We start from the raw sequence: 20,435 nt of genomic DNA, 5'->3' as shown, positions 1-20,435 counted from the left end.
AATGGTATTTGAAGAGTAAAGGAAGAGGATGGAGATAACTATATGTAGGGATAAAATTTGAGATAATATAAATCAGATATACAATCCTTTGTTAAGTTATGACATTATTTCCTTATATGTAACATGAGTGCAAAACACTTGCTGTCTTTGGCTTGAGTCCATTTGTGCATCTGTATCTTTTTTTTTGACAAAAGCAATGCTTTGTGGATACCCACACATACGAACTCATAAAAGCAGCTCTTTGCCACAGACGCAAACGATTCAATTGGCATCTTCCACTCCAGCTTCCTGGCGAGCTGAGATGTAAATGCAGATCTTTGTATTTTTGTTCTCATTTTTTGAAGCTAGAGACTACAAGCCCCAAAGCTGTCCGCATCTACTCTGGCGGTTGCGTGCCGCTTTTGTGGAGCGGCTGACTCGTAAAGCTGGCTGCCCTCCGTCTGGTAATCCAGCAAGAGTGTGTGGCAGGGGTGCAATAAGTATATGTTTCAGTTATCGGTTCTCATCTCTGAGATCTTGTGGTTTTTCTGTTCCTTCATCTTATTTTTGGACGTTAAGCTTGCTTTCATGCAGGACTAGTCTTCCCTGGAGAGCTGGCAGGAGCTGTATGTGGAGCATAGCCCTGAATGAGAGACCTGAGCACTGACAGCAATCCCTTCTGTCAGTTAGTCTGGCTGGTGCCGGCAGCACAACTTCCCTGGACATCGCGGCACTGGCGGGCTGCGTCTCTTGTGAATAGGCTTTTCTTCGCAGCCACATGCTTGCCGGTGGTGGAGCCACCTGTGTTCTGTGGGCTTTAACTGGGGTGCTGGGATCAAGCTAATTTTGCTCTAGGGACAGTCAGAAGCCTTCTCACAGGTCTACAGCCTGGTCGAGACCACCTGTAAAAAAAGCACAGTGAACCGCACGCTAGCATAAGTGAAAAACCAGCACTTGTTCAGCTTGGTTTGAGCCGTTGCGCCGCGCCGCCGCTATCCCGCGAGCAGCCTGTGGCCAGGAGGAGCCGCGGGTGTGGGAAGGTGGGCAGAGGAGCGCTGGAGCGTGCTGTGTTCCTCACCTCGGCTCTGCCCGGTGCTCAGCTAAGCTGAGGTTCATGTGATATGTTTGGATTTGGAGCGTATCGCTGAGTTTCAGAGTTGTGATGTTACATTCACACGTTAGGCTTATTTCCGAGTGGGTTTACTACATGACATTTAAAGGTTTCCAGAATTGAGAGAAGAGACAGACTGATAAAGTAAATAGGCAGATTTCATATTGTTCTAATAAAATCATGGTTTCTCATCTTGCTCTTCTATCATTGCTCTTTCCATCTCCTATACTCTTAACTGGCAAAGCTTATCAAGGAATAAACAGACTCTGGCTGGGGAAGATGCTCCCAAGTTGAAATTTTTGGTAACACTTAGACAGGGATGTTTATTATGATGGGGTAGCTGGGATTCAGATTTTATGTTGTCTCTTTGGAATTCGTACAGGTTTTCTCACTACCTGCAGCAGCAAGCAAATGAAGGTTAAGTTTTGGAGTTGCTTTTTCTGTTTGGTGTTCATTTTCCTTCCCTATACTGCAGCACTAGTTATCCCTACCGAGCTTGTGAAAGCAGCTTGTTGTGCGCATGGGATCAGCAAGCGTGCCCTCAGCCACCGAAACAATGTCCAGTTGCGCAGGCAGATGTGTGGAGCTTGTGACACAAGTGGGGAGTCAAACGTTTCTTCCCCAGCTTGTTGGAAAGTGATGGATGGCGAGGAGGCGGCTGGAGGAAGATGTATGCTTGTTGCCCGCTGAGCAGGCAGCACTGCTGCTCGGGTAGAAAGGCAGGGTAGTGCTGTCGCACTCTCAAAGATGTTGCTGTTTTGTCCTTGTCAACTACACACTTGCTTAGTGCTGTGGAAAGTTGTTTGTCTGAAGCTCTGGCAAGTCTGAAGTGCTCAGAAGTGTACTGGCACTAAGGAACTCAATCTTTTAATGTTTGAAACATCTCCCATTTGAGATCTTTTGCAGGTTGAGAGATAGGAAATACAGTAAAAAATACATAGGTATGTATAGAGGAAGGGGTGTGTGTGTGTGTATATATATTTAGTGTAGTTACTTTTGCTGCTCCAAGAGGTGACATGCAAGTTGTTTTCCACCTGTACCATACACAGTAATTTTAAGAAACCACAAACTGTTGTTCTGTATTTGGGGAACATGAGCTCTACAAAACTTTCTGAGGAGCTTGAGATAACTGTTGCACATGTGAAGCTGCCCTTTAAAAAAGTAGGGAGTGTGTTTCACAGAGGCTTTCACTTTGATTTAAACTGGAATGTTTTTTCCAATTCTCTGGAAGTGATACTTGATTAAAACAGATCTACCTCTTCAGCATGGTCAGAACCCCAAGAGCAGGACCACATACTTACTTCCAAATGGCAGCAGTTTCAGTAAGGTCTGGTTTCTAATTAAAAGATTTCCTTATAGCTCCTATGCTAAAACTCTGCATTACAACTTATGTATATTATTAGCATAATTATTTTTAAATTATTTCTTCATAACTTAGTTTTTTCTTAATATTCAAGGCATAATTTTCTGTTTATATGTGTTGCATCTATTAACAGCCACAATGAAATAACACACTGCACTGTATTCTGGTTCTTCTGTCAGAATATGCAGAAAGTGTGGATTGTTACCTTTTAAAGAATCTGTACAGTAATATATGTGCTCTTTCATAAATTAGACAAATAGAGAAACAAAATTACTCCATCGCATCTTTGGGACTTATTTTAAGTGTGTGCATATTGTACCAAAGAAATGGTTAATTCACCCTGCCCAACCCTCATGCCCAGCCCTCTGTGGCATGCACATCTGAAGTTTAGAAGGATTTTTCATGCCACTTGAAATCCATGTGTTTTGGTTTGGTTTGGGCTGTTTGTTTTGGTTTTTTCCTTATTTATCCATCATTTAAAAAGTATGAATTTTGACTGTAATTAACAGATGATTATGATTAGATTCCTGGCTATAGCAGTTTTATTAACAGAGTAGCAAACTTGCTTAGCAAAGCGGACATTAGAGACTGAGCAAATCATGTTTTCACCTCCAGTATATCTTAAAAGACCAACTGACAGAGTGTCTTTGGTGGTGGCATAAAGTCGCCTATTAAAGTCATTTGGCTGGAATTGTTTGCAGTCCGGGTGATTGTGCTTATAAGCAAGAAGTTTAATTTTTTAAATTGCTGTTAGTCATTGTCAAGGAAAGCAGGGCTACTCCCAGTAAATAGTCAGTGAAACGTATGTAATGACTGGTTATTGGACAAGTGGTCAGCTGCTTGGGAGAACCAGATGGAATACGACCATATGTGGGGGGGATGGGAATTGAGACAGATAGTGCCTGGGGATATGTTGTTCCTCTACTGTCCGTTGCTGTCCCTGCCTCCTTTCTCTGTGTAGGAATTAGCAAGGACCCACCTGTTTCTTAAGAGCTGCTGTAGTACTGCAATTCCCAGCTGTTCTTGCGTGCTCAGGGCTAGGGATTAAGAGGATGACCCAAGAGCTGTGTAGTGGAGCGCTGCAGGGAGAGCGTTGTGGTGTTACTTTTAAATCAGAATTTCAAAATTGATTAACCTCTTTCTTTCTTTTCATTTCTTTGTTTTCACCCAAGGATGGGTCACTGGGAAATATTGATGACCTGGCACAGCAGTATGCAGACTACTATAACACCTGCTTCACGGATGTGTGTGAGAGGATGGAAGAGCTGCGCAAACGGAGGGTTTCCCAAGACCTTGAAATGGTACGTAGAGAAGTTATGACTTTATTAACAAATGATTGCCATTCATGCCCCAGACGAAGAATCAGTATTTCAGCTTGAAGAGTTCTACCCAGGGAAATAACTGTATGTGATTGTGTTCACGCACACAAACTTTCAGCCAACTCAATTAAACACTTGGAAATTAGCAGGATTAGTTTTTTTCTCGGTATTTGTTATGATTCATTAAGCCTTGGAGTCTGCATTTCTTGTTTCTTTAATTAGGGTACTTTTTGCTTGCGCACATCTGCTTGCAAACCTCAGCTCTTGGAGGCAAGATAATGTCTGACGAAAGCATCGTTTCCTTGCTCCAAGATGCTCCCAGTGCGAGCACAACAAAACTGTGTACTGTTTTTCAGTTGCACTGTACAAACTGTTAAAGTACTGCTTCTCAGAACTCCAAGGTGCAAATAGTAGTTTCAGGCTCCCAACTGTAAGCAGTCTTCGATTTTGTGAACCCTTTTCCTTTATTACACATTAACAGAACCTGTAGCAGAGGACACTGAATCACTGAGTCCTTCAGGCTGGGAGGGGCCTCAGGAAGTCTCTAATCCAACCTTCGGCTCAAAGCAGTGTCAACATTGAATTCAAACCAGGTTGCTCAGGGCTTTAGCTGATTCGGTTTGAAGACCTTCAAGGATGGAGGCTTTGCAGCAACCTGTTGTACTGCTTCACTGTCCTCATAGTGAACTTTTCTGTCTCCCTGGTATTCTATGAGATACCCCCATGGCAATTTATACCTGTAGTCTCTCATTCTCATGCCGTGCAGCACTGTGAAGAACTAGGCTCCATCTTTTTGATAACCTCCCCGTAGATACCAGCAGACTGCCAGTAGGTCTCATGGAATCTGTCGTTCCTCCAAGCTGAATCTCCCAGCGTTTTTTGCAGGGCAAGGGCTCAAGTTCTTGGGCACCTTGGTGACCCTCTCCCAGACTTAGTCAAGTTTATCAAGGCCTGCCTAGCAGGCAGGACTGCAGAGCCAGGAGATGGTGGTCCAAGCATGGCCTCACAGGTGCCAGAGAAAGGGCAAGAATCACTTCCCTCAATTTCCTGGCTATGCTGCTGTTGACATGGTGTGGGATGCTACTGGCTGTCATTGCTGCCAGGGTACGCTGCTGGGTCGTGCTAAGCCTGTTGTCGCTCAGACCTTTTCTGCAGAGCAGGCTGGCCCAGCCACTCAGTCCCCAGCCTGTGCCAGTGCAGGGGCTTGCTCCTCCTCAGGAGCAGGACTTTGCTTTTGTCCAAGTGGAATTTCATGACATTCCTGCCAGGCCACTACGAATGGCAGCCATGCCCTCAAGTGTGTTGACTGCAGCCCGAGGTGAGCATCATCCATTACGCTGATGAGGGTGCCCTCTATTTCTTCCTCAGGTATCTAACAGGATAGGTCCCTGCACTACTCTGCTTGTAACTGGCCTCCAAGTACACACATTAAACACTACTCCTGAAGCTGGACTAGCCAGCTTTCCACCTCTTCAGTTGCATAGACTCCCTGAGGACTCCCGCTTTAGCTGAAACTAGTCTGTATACAGGTCATCTCCATACCTCATTGTTATGTTTAAGAAGGAACCTTTTAGAAGGCCTATCACAAAAACATCACGTGTTTTCACTTGTTGGACAATTTCCTTACTGTCCTGTAACATTAGTAAATGTTTGTCACTTACATACTTAGGGTGGGTATGTATGTATTACTGATTGCCCTGCTTTTTTCATTGTAAACTTCGTTAGTTTTCATAACATTCATAAAGACTATCTGTGACAGAGAAAAAAGCTTTTAGGTCTGCTTTGTCTTTGGTCTTCAGTTTTTGTTTCCCAACAGTATCGTATGTTTTTACATACAGACTTACAGATATTTCCTCCAAGTCTTGTGTTGCAGAAAATGAGTTGCTGCAGATACTATTTTTTTTTGTCACTTATGGTTTTACTGTAGTGGTAACTTTTGTATAACACATACAGAGCCTCATAATCCAAGTATGGTTAATACCTCTACTGAAGCACAGCGCTGTGGCAGAGCCAGCATGGGATCTGATCACAGTTCTGCAGTTCCTCCACAAGATCAAAAGCTTTGAGAAAAATCTGGGAGTTTAAGTTGTGTAATTGTGTCTTCTACCTTTGCTTCCCCAGATCCTAGCACTGACTTGCAGCAGGGAGTGGTTTGTGTCCATTCTCTAGCAGCTGTACCTGATGATGTGGATTACTTAAGGCTACTTTCTTTCTTCTTGGAATTCCAGTTTAGCAACTGAGAGGCTTCTGGAGCTTCTACAGACTCTGAACTTCAATTACACAATGAATGGCTGCAGGATCAAGACAGAGAGAGTCATCTCCTCTTCCCCACTGAAGTTTGCTAGTTTCTTCTTTATTTTTAAATGAAAAAAAAACCAACAAATGTATTCTGCAGATCTATTGCTGCCAAAAAGTTCCAAGTGTTAAACAAAAGGTTATTGCAGGAAATCCCTTTGTAGATAGACCCTTGAGGCTTCTGTGCAAAGAAGCTGATGGCACAGAATCATGGTTCTTGCGAAAATCCCTACACTCATCATACCTGGTATTCTGGGTAGCTGTTGGCAGCAACAAAAACCTTTTTCCTGGCACTCCTGGAAAGCAGCTCCTATGCTGGGTAATGAAGCATGCCTTATGGCAAGAGAGAACACCCTTCCATTTAGACAGATGGGCCTAATTTGGCTCCCCTCGCTTCCGAAGCTGCAGAAGCCAGGCTGGGGAGAGCCATCTGAGCTTAATTAACTCACATCAAAGGTGCAGAGCTTCATGCTGGTTTAAATAGATGTGAGCTAACCCAAGACAGACCAGTGAGTGATTCACTAGTTCATTCTGCTCAAGAGAAACTATAGAGAAAGTGGCTGCATGAAAAGACATCTTGGAGATTCCTCTTCAATGGCTCTCATATTGAGTTTGCTCACTCTAACAGTCCGGTGGTGACTTCTTGAACTGTCAGGTCAGAGAGAAGATATTGCAATTGAAAATGAAATTAGCGTTCAATTTTTGCTATGTCCATCACTCCTATAATACAGTTTCTGAACATCAGATCATCATTCTGCTGATAACACATGAGACTATAGATATTAGCTCGCTTCCACAGCAACAGCATCCAAACAGCGCTGACAGCAGCTGAAACTTGCTCGCATCAATAAGTAGACAGGCTTGACTTAGATACAGGGGGAGTGGGAAATGGCCATGTTGACTAGAATGCATTTTTGCTGTGATAGACTAGTATGCCTGTTTATAGCCTGCTGTAGAAACAGGAGTTGGTTTAGACACAGAGCTGCTGAAGTGACTACAAAAGTACTAATGTGAGAGGCAGAACAGAAGAGCAAATCATTTTTTGTGATAATTTTCCTCTCGTTACAGCTTGAGGAAAGGTAGTATTTTACAGCTTGAGGAAAAGTAGCAGAGGTTTTGGAATAGCGAATGGTGAGTAATACTGGGGGAAATGCCAGCTTCATAGTATATCCCACATGTGCTATGTTAGCAAATATATGCTGCCCCAGAATTATTATCTACCAATATTATCTGACCATTAATCTAGCCTGGCTTTGCTCTGCCGTACTTTGCTCTCCTAGCAGAGATGAGGAGGGACAGTGCTGTCTATGTACCCTCTCTTCCCAGCAGTGAAGTCGTGCCCGAGCTGGAGGTGGGCAGTACGTCTGCTCTTCCTCCACCCCACCCATCCCAATGATCTTCTACCTCTCTTTAGCAAAGTGCTACAACAGAGCAGAAGCTGATATACATGTAGTGCTAGTGCAGATTTCCAGAGGTTTGCTGAAGGTTGCTGAATCATGAGAATGGGGTACCATAGGATAAACCCAACTCCTGCACTGAGATCAGGTCTAAATGAAGAATAAAGGTGCAGGGGAGAGAGTCTCTGTTGACAGCGATGTCAAAGCTACAGGTCCTGAGTGCAAAAATTTCATAAAGCAAAAGGTATTGGGGTACATCTCTTTTATAATCGTGGAAGATCAGGCGATCAGCAGCTGTGATATAGCTGGGAGACTGCAGCTTGACTTTCTGGATGGCAGTTCTGATGTCTTCTTCTGAAATGCAGCATGAGTGATAAATAATACGTAGCAGAAACATGAAAAGCCCAAGTTAAGTTTGGAGCTGCTTTTACTGAATGCTCTGAATGAAGAGTGGATCACTCCAGGGTTTGACGTGTCCTCTAAGAGTTGCACAGAGAGGCTGCGTCAGGAGGAGCAGTGTAATAACAAAGTGCCTGAGCTGGCAGAGCTTTGCCAGGAACGTGTTTAGTCCCAACTTGCCCACATTGCCCTTTGTAGCATGTCCACTGCAAGGACAGAAATATGAACTGTTTATTGCTGCTTCTGTACACTTTGAAATCGTTTTAAGCTGTTTGGGAGCCAGTGTTGATATCTTGATTGTATATTGTACTTTCTAATCAGCTCACCGACCTTTCCTATCAGCCATGGCCATTTCAGTCTAGATATCCTGCTCTGGAGTTGAATTTTTAAAAAAGTCGCTTGGTAAAATTGTCTGGGAGAGCAGCATATCTTGTAACAAAACAGTAGCTGCAGATGGAGCTGAACACAGTTTTTTTCGAAATGGTAGTGCCGTCAAGGTTTGTTAGTTGTCCCTAACCACGATAACTGCTTTTTGCATTTGGAATTTTGCCTCTGTTTTTGTAATGGAGAATGTGTTTGGGTTTAGACATTAACGTTTGTGAACAGCATGGGAGTTGCCCACATTTCCTAGTATTTGGCCTATTCCTGTGCATCATGTGGTTTTTTGGCTGAGGAAAAACTGCAGTCAAAGTAGATATAGTGGGTTTTCAGGCCCATAATGGATTTATCACTGGTAATATTAAGCTGGACATCTGCTAAAATGCAGTTACAGCCAGAAAAGTGACTCTGTGAGGATGGCACCTTGTTACTGCTCGCATCTGCCACCTTTGTGTGTTTGGGTTCACATCTGCTTGGCTCACTGACAAAACCAGGTTCGCCTTGCCTGTCAGCAGGGCAGGACAGCATTGATATAGCTGTGAAAGAGCAAACTGCGTTCTGTTGTCTCATCCATCAATGACAGCGACCAGCTAGCTGCTGCTGCCAAGGTCTGTATTGTAGCTGATGATCTTGAAGTCAAAGAACAGCTTGAGATTTTCTGATGGATTCTGACAGCTATGGTTGTAGGCACTGAGAAGTTGTACTAATCTTTTGACTTGTAAATTACATAAATTCAAAATGAATGCCACTGGAAAGCTAAAAGGCACACAAGCATACCAGTTAGTGTTGTGGGTTTTTTTTTTCTCCATCCACTTAGTTTATTTCCTTGTGTAAAAGGGAAAGTGTTCAGAATCTTTCTGTATACATCGCGGTAAAGTATAGCACGTGTTTTTGACAAATTGACTTGCCTAATAGCATGTACTTTTACAGTACCTGGGTTTACAAATTTGCACATGTACAGATGCAAAGTCAGAAAATAGAAATGAGCACAAAACCAACATAAGTTTCTTGCCTTGCTCTCCAGCATGTATGTAGTCTTCACAGGTCTTGGCTGTGCATGATTTTGAAAGGTACTTGGCAACCAAGTCGTTTGATCACAAATGGACTTGACCATCTACATAATGTTGTCTTGTATAAATGGTATGTGTCCAGCAAGGCAGAGTGGAGGAAAAGTGGCAGAAGTAGAGTAATTAGTAATTAGAGTGATAGAATAATTAGGCTTCAGTCTTTTTAGAGGTGTATTTGGCTGATGCTGTATTACTGGTTGGCAATATCATAAGAAACCAGTCAACCTTCACTGAAGGAGACTAAAATACCCAGAACTGTTGCAGTCAGTGATTGATGCATATCTAAGAAATCTCCGTGGGAGGTAGCCACTGAACCTGGAGTTATGATGCTGAAGATCTTTGTGGGCTCTGCCTGTGCCTGCACTATAGCTGGCTTTAGCCACGGCTGCTATTCTTTGCATCTTACATACATTAAAATCTCAGGTTCCTAAAATAAACTGCTTATTCCCTGCCATGAAATGATCAGGTCTGTTTTGCAGATGCGATGCTGTCTGCTTTTACCTTTGTCCTGAGAGGACGCCTCTATATCTTGCAGGAACAGGCTCCCACTGTTTTGTTTTGTCTTGCTGGCTGCGAGAGGCCCTCGAAAGTATGAACAACATCTGAGTTGGATTAAAAAGGTATCTACAGCACAAAAAAAAAAAGAACTGGAGAACACACAGATAAGACTTACTAAATTTTGGGAAGTTTCCAGGCCTTATCAGGCAGACACACAAAACAAGAAGTAGCAGTAAAAGACATGGACTTTCAAGCATTTTTCGTTCTCCGGTATAGCTTGTAATAGAGAGGGTTTTGCCTGAATATGAGATGTGTAAAGTAGATGTGTATAGAAAATATGTGTGCAGTCTCAGTCTCTCCACATGTAGGCTTTATCTCCATAAGTTAAATTTGTTGTAATTTTTTCATCATTAACGGAGCTTTTCAAAGATAGACACAATGGAAATTCGGGAACAGACAAGCTATTTTTAGTGTCTCATGTATCACACACCAAGACAGCAAAGCCATTTAAATACAGAGCTAGCATTAAGCATGAAAATAAAGCAAGGCTTGTTCCATACACAGCAAAGTGAATGCCGTTCTTAAACAGTTCTCAGTCCACTTACTACTAGCAGACTAAGTAAAAATCTCAACTTTCTGTAAGCTGATGATCTCCTGCAGTCTCACTACTGTTTTTGTTGGAAGCCCGTTTATGAATAATCCCTTAAGCAAAATCTGTCTATTTATAGGCTGGAGACTCAGCAGACTGCGTAGCTATGGTGGGTGACCTTGTCTTCCTTTCATACATTCGGAGGGTCCTTGCTTTTTGGAGCAGGATCTTCAGTTTAACACTTAGTCTTCTGAAATGTTTGTATTTTTGGCAATGTCAGTGTTATGGGAAGAATATGTTGTCAAAGGTAATTGTTAAATAAAATAATATTTATGTTATAAATAGAAAAGGTAACTTGCTTCTGGTAGTCTGACTGGTAATTGTGGAGGGGAGAAATTCTCCTTAGCATTATAAATGTTTTTCTAGCTATTCTTAATCTTTTAGTATCATCCATAGTGATTTTCTTGTCTCTTTATGTTCAGCAGGACTTTTACTTTGAACCTAAAATCAGTTGAATATATTCTTACTGTGCTGTTCTTTTATCTTAGAAGCAGTTCATATCTGCTGGACCTGACAGACTAGATTTGTATTAATTCTGTGATTTGATCTCATCGGAGCCTGAGGACTTCACAGGGAGGGGGGAATTGGTTGACTAACTTCAGCTCCCTTTGTGGTGTATGGTTGGTTGGTTTTTTTTTTTCTTTCTCGCCTCTGAATTTAAACATGACAACAAAAATGGAAATGTACAGCGTCATGCTATCTGGGCCATTAGGTAAATTTCATTGCAAAGGATATGATTGTTAAAAAAGGCAAATTAAATTGTTATTTAAGAAGGTGCATCTCTGAGGAAAAAAACCAACAGAAAACCCAAAACCAACAAAAAGAAAAAAAAAAACAAAACCACAACAAAAGCACCCCACTCCAAAACATCCAGACTTTGTGGTGAACAGTTTATGTGGTGTGCAGCCCAGCTTGCTGTCCACATATTACTAGATGAATTCCAAAATACTCCACTGAGTGGCATTACTCTGGGAAGGACAGCTATGTGTATTGGCTGGGTCAAAAGAGCGTCAGACTTTGTAACATGGTAGCAGCTAAACCAACAGAATAATGAACGTAGAAGGTCTAATAATGTCTTGTATTTAGATTACTCCTCTTTGTCCTTGTATAGCTTCGGCCTGACTTCCCAGGCACCCTCTGTGTACTCTCTTTCTGTCCCTCAACCACTGCTCTCCAGTCCATCTATGTGTGCTGAAGACATCTGACAGCAACTTCATATGTCAACTAAGTGTTGTGCTACCTTGCATTACTTCTAAGTCCTTGGCTAGAGGAACACCACCATGGGTCCTCAAGGAATAGTAAGGATATTGCTCAAGACAGAAGTCTTGAAGTTAGCGACGTTTTCAAAAAACGCACTTGTAAGAACTGTAACAGCCTTGCAGGTCATCAGGGAAAACAAACAGGTCTTAATCAAGAATAAATCAAGAGCGTGTTGTGATGGGAATAAGAAACACATCACGAGTATTTGTGCACATCTGGATGTGCTTTGGAACATCTGTTTTTACGCAGCAGAAGGATGCTTCTTCAACAAAGATGCTCAGAGGAAGGCATGCCTCCATCTGCGAATTCAAAGAGGATGGGTTTTGGGTTTTTCTTTGTTTGTTTTTTTGCCAGCCTGGTCCTGCTCTTCATGATGTAGGATGTAATGCTGCACAGCTACTCTCCTTTGATCTCTCCATGGTTTATCTTCTCTCAGTGTTGTGTTGGTTTCCTGTTTCAGCAGTGTCGCCTGAAGCATACAGAGAAACACTCTGTTTCAGACAAGATGGTCTGTGAATTTTGTGTTTGAAGGAGAGCTCAGGCAGTTTGAAGAGATGTGATTTCTTTGGTGATTGATCAATCTGTTTTCCACAAGATAATGAAAAGGAATGGCTATCAGCTGCAAGCCCCTCCTCCTGAATCCCGTATGTCATGTACCTCTTGATTTATATTTATAAGTTTTCCCCAGCAGTTTAGATTGCAGCTGTATCTTACATAAGAGAACGAAGTAATTTGGGATTATTACATCTAGATTATCCCTGACTTTGTCTTTTTTTGGCTATTCAAGCACATTTAGTTAGGGAAGGCAATAATCCTGTAAAAATATATGTATGAAAATGAATGGGTAATATTTTGCAAAAGGATTCGATTTCGGTACCTTATCAGAGGGATGGATTTCTTGTGTTGCTGGATATGATGAACAAAATCAGTCATGGATTAGAAACTAATTAAAGAAGAAAGACTTGAAATGATTAGCAAAATTTGGAATTCGTAAGTTCCTTATGAAACCCACACTGGTTATTTTTTGTTTATGTCTGTGTCTTTTGTGTGTTGCTGTTGAAGTTCCTGATAAGACCACAGTTACAATCATTTGATTTAGGCTTCATATGGAAATAGTGGCAGTATGGTTGTGTACCCAGGCTTATTTAAGGATGAAAAGAAGGCAGTGTTTACAGGAATAATGTCTTACTAAATCAATGGGTATAGCTGTGGAAAAATAAACAAGCTTTTCATTGTATAAGGCTTTATTCACAAGGCTTCCAGATAAATTAGGAAGATAAAAAAGTTAGCAAAATAAAAGTCAGAATTTGGAAGCTTCCTTTAAGACAAATTTGGCTGATAAGTTAAACAGTATTTGAAAGAATTCCATCTCCCCTTCACCTCCGAGCAGTACATGTTTCAGGCCTCAGTCAGCTTTCTGTCCTGGTGCATCCCCAGACCTGTTCAGATTTCTCTTCGTTTTGGTATCCCACCAAAGGTTAAGCCACAGTTCTGCCCATTTTGACAGAAGAGATGGTTTTTTAAAGTTTTGCAGCATGTGGGAGGTGCTGAAAGTCTCATTCTCATGTGAACGAGGAGTAAGAAGGAAGTCGGTTATCAGAGTGGCTTTATTATGTTCATGTGGTTAACTATTGAAAGCCGCGTAATTGGAGCCTTCAGCTGCTAGCCTACACAGAAGCTCACAAAATAGTTTTATTTCTCCTTTGTGTAGCACTTTCCACTCTTGAAACGCTTTAAAAACATTAATTAGCCTTTGTTGCATCCTTTGAGGTTGGTAATTTGAGTACAATTATCCCAGTTTAGGCCTCGCCTCTCTGAGGTTTAGCTGCCAATGAAGATTTACCTGTGTAATTCCCTAATTTCTCCTCTGTAACTAAGTTTGCAACAGAGTAGTGCAAGATTTATGGTAAATTCAGAACAATTTAAGAACAGGCAATGACATTAGCCTGGGTCTACTCCAGTGGAGCTGTGAACAAATACTGGCCACAAGCACTAATTAAACAGTGTGTAGGCAGTGAGTGATGGCCGATCTGAGTAACCTGCAGCACAACCCTGGAGGCAGTCCACTGGACCACACTTTAAAAAAAAACAAAAGTCAGGCGTATCTTAAAATTGTGCTAGACCATTACGGCGTTTCTGATCTAGCATCTTTCAGAGAACTGTGCTGTTTTTCTCTGGAATATGGAGTTCTGGCGAAGAGTCTGTTTCTACCTGTCAATAGCTCACTGCCAGCCATCTCTTCTCCTACTGTCCTGTCTCTCCTTTAAATAGTTGACTGACGTATGGCAGGGATAATGCTAATACAAATGCAGAGGCAGAGCGCTGTGTTACCTCGCTGTGGAGCACGTTCTCATTTTTTCAACAGTGCATTAGTTTCACTGGAATAATGTCAGTTGGTGATGGCTGAAAAAAATGCTATTTTGTTAAGCCCTAAACGAAATATTTCAGTTTGAACACCTGTGGGAAAGTATGAGAAATGAAGGGCATGGTGTGCAAAGTAGTAGGAGGTGGTGGTTTGATCCAGCGGTGTAGAAAACCGAAGTTTGGTTCTCTGCTCTGCCTGAGGAAACTGGAATTCTTATCTCCTATCTTGGAGCAGAGTGCTCTGCAATTTAATATTCTATAGTCCTTAACCTTATCTGTTGATCAACCCTGTTCGCATATGTGAACAGTTCCTGGTGTAGCAGTGGGAATACCAGTGTCTCATCTTCAAGGCAGGCATTTTCTCCACAAAGTTAGTGAATCTTTTCTTCTTCACTTTATATCTTCAATTTAAATGTTTTAAACAGGGTTCAACAGCTTTATTAGGAACACAGTAGGAATATGAATCTCAGCCTAGTGGTTTTTGGCTCCTTTTTATTATTTTACGTGTTTTGATTACTTCACGTCAGAATGATACTCAAAAAAGAGCCAAGCCGCTCCTCAAGCAAAATTAAGTTTATTTTTCTTGATTGCTGTTTTTGACTCCATAACTAGTTTGGATAACTTTTTGTTTGCAGGATAGATAATAGCAGGCAAATTATCTCCTTTGATGTCTTTGTTTATGAGTAGTCTCCCAAGTTAACAGCAAGACTAGAACTTAGCTTAATGCTAGGCTGGATGAGCATTTTGGGGGAGGTGGTAACTTTATCTGGTTTTCCCCCTTTGAACTGAGTTATGTTTAGCCTTAGTGAATTAGTTTTGTTGCCACTATTGAATTGCAGGTGGTACCTGTAAACTTACATCTTTGCTTCTGAAATATACAGATGTCTTGTAGCAGTCATCCCAAGTCATCCTAAATGCCATGATTTGCATCAACTCTTAGACTTGTCTTTGGTAACATGGAAATATGAAGTATCTCAGGAACCTTTCCGTGACTGAATGACAAGGAGTAGTTAGACATGGAACACACATAGTTAAAAACATGTAGAAAAACAAGTTAGATACATTCATTTCAGTGTTTGCAGTTTGGCTAAGGTTAACAGTTATTATAGAAACTGAGTGGACATGAACTTTTCTCACCAAATTTTTGGTCTGAAGGGAGTGAAGGAGGTTAGGAGGAGAGAAAGGTGAACATAAATTTTGGCAGTTGGACATACTCTTTGGAGCCTCCTGCTCAGTTTTTCCAGTCTTGTAGGTTTTGTTGGGATACTTACGCTTCTCGGGCACAGGAGTTGATGAGCACTGAAGGAAGAAACTTCAGCTTTGGAGCACCAAGGGAGGAATGTGGAATACAAGAGAACCTGAAGCAGGTACCCTGGGGGCTGGGACCTCTCATTGCCTTTGTCAGGCAGAAGAAGAGGAAAGAAGGGAATTTGGTCATTGCTTGCTCACAAGGATGAGGAGTGAAATGCTAGAAGGTTCATTGAGTAGGTCACTAGAAGACTAAGCTGGGGTAAAGAAAAACAGGTGATGCACTTTGATGGCTGCAAGGGAAAAAAAAATGCTGCAAAGCAGTGAGCTATTTTTGCTTATGTGAGCCCTGAACTGTCTGCATTGATCAGGATACCATAATAGTATAACATATTTTAAAGTATGATAATAAGTAATAACCAAAAAACCCCAATAAGGTAGCACAACCTCGGTTATTTTAAGGCACTTCTAAAAAATGTTTTAATTCTGTTAAGAGTTAGAGCTAGAATGGATGCCACAGCTTGCCGGAAACATCATCATTCTTTTTCTGTGAATCTGTCATGGTCACTGGCCATAATGCTGTCTCAATTTGATGAGGCATGAGGTCAAAGGAGGAGATTTTTGAATAGCAGTTTCGACCTTTTCATTATAGGTACTGCAGGAGAAGCGGTGAGCTACAGTTAAGGCTCCAGTTCCCACTAAGATATGTTGCTCTAAAACTTTGCAAGCTCCAAGATGAAATGAATGAGAAAAGAGAAATGAAAGGTCTGAAAAAGAGAGTCATGGAAGGGTTGAACAGTTTCTTCATAGAGTGCTTCATACACCTGAAAGCACATAGGGAGGAAAAATAAAATTGAAGTTAACTATTTCTTAGTCCAGATTCACAAAATGATAGGAGGACTTCGAACTGTTAACTTTTAAGAATAAACTGTCCAAGTTTGATGAAAACCTAAGATGATCCTGGAATACAAAAGGTATTTTATCGCATTATAGCGTCATTTGAAGCAATGGCAGGGCATAAATATCCCTAAGGTTTGCGTCTTGAATGCATTTCTTCTGCTCTTAAAAATGACAGGAATATCTTCCTGACCATAGTTCAGGCAGCAAATGCAGAAGAAAGCAGGAAGACATTTTAGCTGAGTGAGGGATACTGAAAATCCAACTGTAATGAAGTTTAAGGAGATGGGTGTTTTGCCAAAAGTCACTTCCGTGGGAAGTATAGCAAAGTGTATGGTAGGAAACACCCTTTCTGTTTTCTTCTATGTCCATGCTACAGGGAACAGGAAATAGTTGTTTGCTCTAAATAGCGCAAACACAATTGATCTTCTCTTCTTAATAGTGATGCCTTGAGATTCTTCTGACTGAAATTATTCAGATTTCTAAAACAAGAATTACTCAATGGTGGCCTTTGTTGACAGTAAAATGAGTACAGTTAGGGCAAAACATCACAATTGGCTCTCAAGATAATTTGACTTACAGCAAATTACCTGTTCTGTTTCCTTTCAGGCTTTAACATAAATGGCTGCTTTAATTCTTCTCTGTTGAATCTTGGAATCCTCCTAGCACCGAAAAATATTTTATCATTATCTTTGAGATAGTTCGAGGTGATTCCTTTGAAAAGCTATTTCTAGTTGCACAGTAGCAGCTGTTGAACTATGCTGCAAGTATGAAAGCTTTCGTTAGAGATTGTTATAGCATTTTCCAAATCTCTACCTATAAGCTTGTGGACTTTCTTAAAAAAGCTAGCATTCTTGAATTTTTTTTTTCATAATCTTTGGGGTATGGGCTTTGGTGTTTTGTTTTTTTTTAAACCCACTTCCCTTTATCATTTTATGACCACAGTCCTTTTTCATCCTCTAGCAGACTTGAAACCAGGGGTATGGCATCTTCTGTATGAGATCACAACAGTTTTCCAGGACCTGAGGCCTAATCATTTCCTTCTTAAAAAAAAAAAAAATAAATCTGAATTTAATCTTACACATAAGACAGGGCTATTGTGTTTCTTACTGCTAATGCAGTTCCCTTTGGTTGACATCTGTTGCCTAAGGGACACGTTGAAAGTTAGCAGCTTCATTTACTTGCAGGGAGAAACACTTTGTTGATAAGTAAAACCTAAAAATTTTGGTGGCAACATTCAAGTAATTTCTTTTCTATGTGAATACATATTCTATCGTGGTGATGCTTTAGCTAATGGAACGCTTGTAATACAGAAATGCTGGCCCCGTAGCACATAGAATCTTGCATTATTCATACCCCAAACCCACCCAAAACAGAATGATACAAGATGAGTTGCATCTTGTCTCACCTCTGTAACTGGAGGGAAATAGCACATTTCGCTTAACAGCTAATAGAAACACCAAAGGAGATTTGAAAATCTAGAAGAGTGTCTTACATAAACTGGTCTTTCAGCTGTCTGAAAAGTAGAGTGAAAATGAAATTGAGGCTTCTCGTGAACTTGTGTGACTCGTAAGTATTTGATGTAATTTTAATAGCTCTTTTATTAAAAGTGGCCTATTAGAAGTTTTTAAGAAACCTATTGACTCCAGCTTTGGTGAAGTTTGATAGCTCTAATAAGGGTGTGAAAGAAATCATCTTATGTATCATACTAAGAAAATTAACTTTACTTGGCATGAAATCATGCTGCTTATCCTGGTGTCAGTAGCTGCTGTTGCTCATCTGAGGACTGGATAGGTAAGCAAGGCTTACAGAAGTTGGACCTGTTTCTTAACCTGATTCATTACCTTCAGAACATGATAAACCATTTTGAGTAAGAATTTAGAAGCCTGCAGGAAGGAGTTTCACCAAAAAAAAAAAGTTTCTTGAAACAGAAGTGTGTCAATCTTTGTACCCCTTCTGTTACCAGCAGCTTCAGAGCATCTTGGATGCAGTTACATTGAGTGGCAGGATAAGTTCAAAATGGAGAATGTCATGGACTATTACCATGTGTTAGGCATTTACACTGTTCTAATGTTTTTTGTCTCTGGGTTTGAGCATAAGACTTTTGTTTCCACTGCTGTTACAGAGCTGCCAAGTGTCAGATGAAAGGTGTTGATTACTAACATTGGATTTGTCAGTCTCTTTCCCAGAATGAATATAGGATAAAATACCTGAGGAAGCTGTGTTGTTCCACAATTATCACACATCTGTCCCTCAGTGATAGTTGAGATAGTGCCTCTGTACTGCCTTGTTACAGGAGACTCAACACTATGGGAGGAGCCTCCATCTTTTATTTATAACTCTCCTTCTGTGACACCATCTTTATTCTCAAGGCTGTTCCTACTAGTCCTTATCATCTTTCTTTTCCCTTAGCAGCTCAGCCTGTGCCCTCCTGCCTTCCTCATTTCACTCCACTTATGCAGCTTTTCAAAGCTTCACAACCTTTTCTCTCCAGTACTCAGACTAGAAGAGTTCTTGCAGCACCCTTTCTCCATTCACTTTGTCCCGCACGCTTAATTTTCTCTTTTCCTTGAGTGCCTCCTGCACCATACTTTTCTTCCACCCTTCCATGTTCCTTATTCTTTCTCTTACTTACCTCCCTGAGTTGGATGATGTTACCAACTGCAGCTTTGTGAAAGCAGCTATGTTACTTCTGCAGAACAACAATAGGGAGAATGGAAAAGATCAGAAATCTGTGTAGAAGCATTTCCTTGAAGACTCATGAGTTGAGGATGGTGCAAATGTAAAATGTCTCTTGAAACACAAAATAAATGAAAAATTAAGCTGCTGTATTTAGCCTCCCTTCTTCCAGTTTTGGATTAGACATCACCGTAAGCAGTCTGCATCTCAACCACACCAGATTAAGGTTGTAACACCTGCTCTGGGATAAAGTTGCCTGTTGTTGCAAATGGAGAGTGGAAATTATCTTTGTAGCTATGTGTGAAATGTATAAACCAGAAATGAAACACAATTATAGCAAGATCTGATTTTTTTTGTTGTTGTTGAAGATGTGTTACCAAACGTATTCTATTTTTTAATACTGTTGTACTTCATGGAATTTCCCTTGGCTTAATTTTATAATTTTGAGAAATCACCTGGTGCATCCTTCTCCCAAGGCAACTTCAGCTCTGCTTATCATTCTTGACAGATATTGATCTGACCTGTCCTTAAAACTCTCCCAGCATGTTAATTCCACCATCTCCCTAGGCAAACTATTCTAGTGTGCATAGTTCTTACCACTGTTTTTCATTGGTATCTTACAAATATCTCTAACTTTTTCTGTCTTCCATGGATGCCAAAAATGTTCTTCTTTACAGTGACTTTTTTCTATTCTTATGAAGGGCATTATGTTCTTTCTTTGTCCCCCTCCCCCTTTCTTTCCTCCTTTTTTTTTCTCCCCACAGATTAAACTGCTAATTTCCAACACCTCCCCTCTTCCCCCCTCTTCCCCCCTCTTCCCCCCTCTTCCCCCCTCTTCCCCCCTCTTCCCCCCTCTTCCCCCCTCTTCCCCCCTCTTCCCCCCTCTTCCCCCCTCTTCCCCCCTCTTCCCCCCTCTTCCCCCCTCTTCCCCCCTCTTCCCCCCTCTTCCCCCCTCTTCCCCCCTCTTCCCCCCTCTTCCCCCCTCTTCCCCCCTCTTCCCCCCTCTTCCCCCCTCTTCCCCCCTCTTCCCCCCTCTTCCCCCCTCTTCCCCCCTCTTCCCCCCTCTTCCCCCCTCTTCCCCCCTCTTCCCCCCTCTTCCCCCCTCTTCCCCCCTCTTCCCCCCTCTTCCCCCCTCTTCCCCCCTCTTCCCCCCTCTTCCCCCCTCTTCCCCCCTCTTCCCCCCTCTTCCCCCCTCTTCCCCCCTCTTCTTCCATCACCGTGTCTTTTTCTGGACTTCAATCAATTTGCTGCCTCTTTTTTGAACAACAGTACCAAAACCTGAGCATGTGATTTCACCTGAGGTCTTAGCAGGACTGACTAGAGCATAAAGGTTGGTAGCACACCATTATCTTGTTTGTATTTGTTATCCAATGGTGGCTCTTTACGCAACAGCATGACACTAAGACTCATGCTTAGTTTATGATTCATGGTAATACCTACATCCTTTCCTGCCAACCTGTAAACTCTCCAGATGTTCCCCACCCTGCATCTCTTTGTCTGGATAACTCTGTTTAAGTGCAGTACCTTTCAGT

The 20,435-nt window shown here is 41.6% G+C and overlaps 1 protein-coding gene across 2 annotated transcripts in view; it reads left to right on the top strand.

The window, feature by feature from the left end:
• Positions 1–20,435, top strand: part of LOC104374562 (SAM and SH3 domain-containing protein 1) — a 579,771-nt gene that overhangs the window by 476,745 nt on the left and 82,591 nt on the right. For both annotated transcript variants that reach the window (XM_086626611.1, XM_086626602.1), the window contains exon 2: positions 3,626–3,754. In XM_086626611.1, the coding sequence (XP_086482737.1) occupies positions 3,626–3,754 (129 nt within the window). The remainder of the gene's footprint in view (positions 1–3,625; positions 3,755–20,435) is intronic.

Source organism: Tauraco erythrolophus, chromosome 2 (genome assembly GCF_009769465.1).
Source record: "Tauraco erythrolophus isolate bTauEry1 chromosome 2, bTauEry1.pri, whole genome shotgun sequence".
Lineage (NCBI taxonomy): Eukaryota > Metazoa > Chordata > Aves > Musophagiformes > Musophagidae > Tauraco > Tauraco erythrolophus.
Note: the sequence above shows the minus strand (reverse complement) of the source record. Positions and strands in the feature narration are given on the sequence as shown.